Raw genomic sequence first — 4,444 nt, forward strand, 5'->3', positions numbered from 1 at the left:
ATATCTACTGCATTGGGAGGCAGGTTCTTTACCACTAGCACCAGTTATTACTACTTTAGCGTGTTTGATCTGACTCGGTAGGAGTAAGTCCTGGTAAATTAGTGTTAGTGAACTGGAAAACCTGTTGACAACACTTCATTTCCTTAAAAGTGTTAGAGTATAGCTGATCTTTCACAATTTACTGATTTGAGTTTGAAATGTAAATGTGTGTAGGGGTGTTGCATTCTCTTTCAGCGTGCTGTGTTGAAACTGTTACTGGTGCTGGTGTTTTTATATTTAGTACAGGGCTGTTTGAAACTTGTTTCTTTGCTTTTTTGCTCAGCTACCCTTCTCCCTTCACATATTTGCTGAGAACTTCTGGGGTTTTAGAAAATACTCCCCCTAGCTGTTTATCTGTTATCAGAACTTGCCACCTGTCACCTTTACCAACTGTAAACCACAGGACCAAATTCTAGACCATACAGTAAGGGTATTAATCTCCCATTAATGTTTATGACCCTTTACTGCAGATTGCTGAATTGCCTCAGTAAGCAGAAAGAACTGCTTGCTGATGAGAGAAGGCTGACTTTTGCCACCATAGCAACCCTTGTTAACTACTTTGCCCCTCACTTAAAAAACTCCTTGCTAGGGTGGAAGATATTTTTATTTAATGGCTTAAAGTTACTCAGTAACTCAGTCCAGAAGCTTTCAGCTCTTTTTAGACCTTATCTTAAAGGGCTTTTGTCTTTTGTCCTTCTGGAAATTTCCATTAATTATACAGCAGAATATTTGTGGATTTCTTTGTTCCCAGGGTTCTCTAGATAATCTTAATATTTATTATCCTTCTTTCAGAAGTGGCCGGTCTAGAGAGATCAGGAACTAATTTTATTTTCAGAATTTTATAGCATAAGCTAGCTATACCATACATTTTATCCAAAATACCAAGTGTCTTATATTAGGATTTTTTCTACTAGGATCGGGCACATCGTATTGGTCAGAAGAAGCCAGTACGTGTGTTTCGTCTCATCACTGACAACACTGTTGAAGAAAGGATTGTTGAAAGAGCTGAGATAAAACTGAGACTGGATTCAATTGTCATACAACAAGGTATTTATATGTGTAAACTTACTTAGATGTTTCTTTGGAAAAACACATGCAGTTTTCTTCAAAGGAGATTGCTTTTAATGATAGTTGACCAAAATCTGCAATCTTAGAGAAGAAAGTCAAATTAAAAATAAATCCCCATTTTGAAACCTTGTGTTCAGTATATGGGGTAGGTAGTTGAACCTCACTAGCTTATAGTTGAATGTCAATGGCATGTCTTTTGAAGTACTTGATATTATGTAGCAGATAAAAGTTTGGCTTAAAATTTTAAGTATGTATTAGAGGGTGCCTTTTCATACAGAGAAATTTGATCTGAGAAATGAAGTTTGAACATGAAAAAATGTTTTTGTCCTCCTGTGTTTTAAGTGAATTTTATAGAAGGAAATTCATTGAAATAGAAGGTATGGTAGAAGAAAAACTTGCAGGGTTATTCATTTAAAAAACTACTTCAAAGTTCACTAATTTTCTGCTGTAAAGCTTTACTTATGGTTAAATGTGTGCTTAGTCACTCAGTCGTGTCCAACTCTTGTGACCCCATAGACTGTAGCCTGCCGGGTTCCACTGTCCATGGGATTCTCCAGGCAAGAATACTGGACTGGGTTGCCATTTCCTTCTCCAGGAGATCTTCCCGACCCAGGAATTGAACCCAGGTCTCCTGCACTGCAGGAAGACTCATGGTTAAATGTAGTAGTGTCTGATTAGAACTATTATGCTATGTTTTCTCTGAAATATCATTGAATATATACAGTTTTTATTTTTATTATTAGGGCGACTCATTGACCAACAGTCTAACAAGATGGCAAAAGAGGAAATGTTGCAAATGATACGTCATGGAGCCACCCATGTTTTTGCTTCTAAAGAAAGTGAGCTGACAGATGAAGACATTACAACTCTTCTGGAAAGAGGGGAAAAGAAGGTAGGTTAAAATGGCTTTTTGTTTTCCTGATCAATTGCTTTAAAATCAACATACTCCAGCATAATTATTTTATTGCATTGTTTCAAATGCCTGTTTCAAATAACACATGTTCTCTGTAAGAATTTATAGATTTATATCTAGGGATAATTAAGTATTTTTTATTTTTTTAGTTTAATTTTTGGTGAGAAAGACTAAGAACCAGAGTTTAAAATCAAGTGACCTTATACCTCATACTTATAATATTGGTATTTACTGTATTTAAAAGCCAAGTAAATTTTTTGTTTAATCACTTGTATCAGGACTGCATTTTATGACCTTTCTTTTTGCATGGGATTAGAAATTATCTTGGAGAAGGAAATGGCAACCCACTCCAGTATTGTTGCCTAGAGAATTCCGTGGACAGAGGAGCCTGGTGGGCTGCTGTCCATAGGATTGCACAGAGTCGGACACGACTGAAACAGCCCACCAGGCTCCTCTGTCCATGGAATTCTCTGGGAAAGAATACTGGAGTGGGTCGCCATGTCCTTCTCCATTCTTTCCCTGACTTATTTCATTTAGCATAATAGCCTCAAGATCCATCCATCCTGTCTCAAATGGCAGGATTTCCTTCTCTTTAATGGCTGAATAATAGTCCATTGTATCCATATACACCACATTTTCTTTATCCATTCATCCATTGATGGACACTTAAGTTGTATTCCTGTCTTGGCTATTGTAAATAGTGCTGCAACAAACATGGGGGTGAAGGTATCTTTTCGAATTAATGAGTTCATTTCCTTCAAATAAATACCCTGAAGTGGAATTTAGAATTGCTGGATCATATGGTAGTTCTATTTTTAATTTTTAGAGCAACCTTCATACTGTTTTCCACGGTGGCTGTACCAGTACCAATAGTGCACAAGGGTTCCTCTTTTTCCACATCCTCACCAACACTTGCTATTTCTTGTCTTTTTGATAATAGCCATTCTAACAGGTGTGAGATGATATCACACCTTTGTGGCTTTGACTTGCATTTCCCTGACAATTAGTGATATTGAGCACCTTTTCAGGTATCTGGGGTTATATGTTGGATTTTGAGCAGTCTTGTATTACTGTGTTTCATATTAGCGTGCAGATGTGTTGTTTAGTCCAAGTTTGCCTTTGTTTTAGCATTACCATGTGTCCCATAAAATTATGCAGCAGAAATTATAATAGGGATACATTTTCAATGATGAAAGATTTTAGAGAAAGCCTTAGTCAGAGCACTTAAGAAGAACCATTGAAATATTTAAAATACTTAGGGTAAATTAAATTTATATTCAAGTTTGATGTTAGCATTGCATTACCTTGTAAATGAACAGATTGTATATTTCATATCAATAATTGCCTTTAAGAGACAGAGAACTCACAGATTTTTATAAGTAATTCAGTGATAATTTTCTAATTTCAATGCATTCAACTTTAGACCGCAGAGATGAATGAACGCTTGCAGAAAATGGGAGAGTCTTCTCTGAGAAATTTTAGAATGGACATTGAACAAAGTTTGTACAAGTTTGAAGGAGAAGATTATAGAGAAAAACAGAAGGTAACTTTTTACTGTCAACCGTTAGATTCTCAGCTTAGCATTTCTTCCCATAACAATTAAATATTTAACAAAACACTGGCATTTACCTGTTAACAGTACTCTACTATAGAGTGAAATGATGTAGGTCAAAATGATCTTATCCACGGGCTACCTTTAATATATTTTGCTGGTTGTTTATTGTTATTATTATTACCACTATCATCATTATCATTTTTGCTGTTGCTGCTGTTACTGTACCACTACTTTGGTTTTTGAGAAGTAGTATAGGATTGTGGTTGAGTTCCTGGATTCTGAAGCTGAAATCACAACTCTATTACTAATTATGTGACTTAAATTTTTTTTTAGTTTAAGTATAGTTGATTTACAATGTTGTGTTAGTTTTAGGTATACAGCAAAGCAATTCAGTTATATGTACATATATATATTTTTTCACATTCCTTTCCCTTATAGGTCATTACAAAATATTGAGTATAGTTCCCTGTGCTGTACAGTAGGCCCTTTTTGGTTATCTATTTTATATATAGTAGTGTGTATATGTGAATCCCAAACTCCTGATTTATCCCTCCTCCCCTTTCCCCATAATCAAGTGACTTTAGATAATCAGTGTTTTCACCAGTCAAATGGATGTTGTCATCATTACATTTTAGAGCAATTAGAACAAAATGTGCAGTATTTAGTATTAATTACATTAGTAATAATATTACCATTGACATATAGTTGGTTAAATGCTGGAAGGACTTTGTTACAGGTGGTCTCATAAAATAATGCCTTGTAATATACTTCATGGGCCACAAAGTTCCCTTGAAAAAAATGGGAAATTTGTTTATTGTCTCTGTTTAAACTGAAATTATGGCTGTAATTTTTAAAACTTTTAATTTTGA

The 4,444-nt window shown here is 35.1% G+C and overlaps 1 protein-coding gene across 1 annotated transcript in view; it reads left to right on the plus strand.

The window, feature by feature from the left end:
- Positions 1-4,444, plus strand: part of LOC105003948 (probable global transcription activator SNF2L1) — a 30,777-nt gene that overhangs the window by 11,822 nt on the left and 14,511 nt on the right. Inside the window, exons 8-10 of the mRNA XM_010861412.1 lie at positions 954-1,086; positions 1,851-1,999; positions 3,444-3,563. Of these exons, the coding sequence (XP_010859714.1) occupies positions 954-1,086; positions 1,851-1,999; positions 3,444-3,563 (402 nt within the window). The remainder of the gene's footprint in view (positions 1-953; positions 1,087-1,850; positions 2,000-3,443; positions 3,564-4,444) is intronic.

Source organism: Bison bison, unplaced genomic scaffold, assembly GCF_000754665.1.
Source record: "Bison bison bison isolate TAMUID 2011002044 unplaced genomic scaffold, Bison_UMD1.0 scf7180017857790, whole genome shotgun sequence".
Taxonomy (NCBI): domain Eukaryota; kingdom Metazoa; phylum Chordata; class Mammalia; order Artiodactyla; family Bovidae; genus Bison; species Bison bison.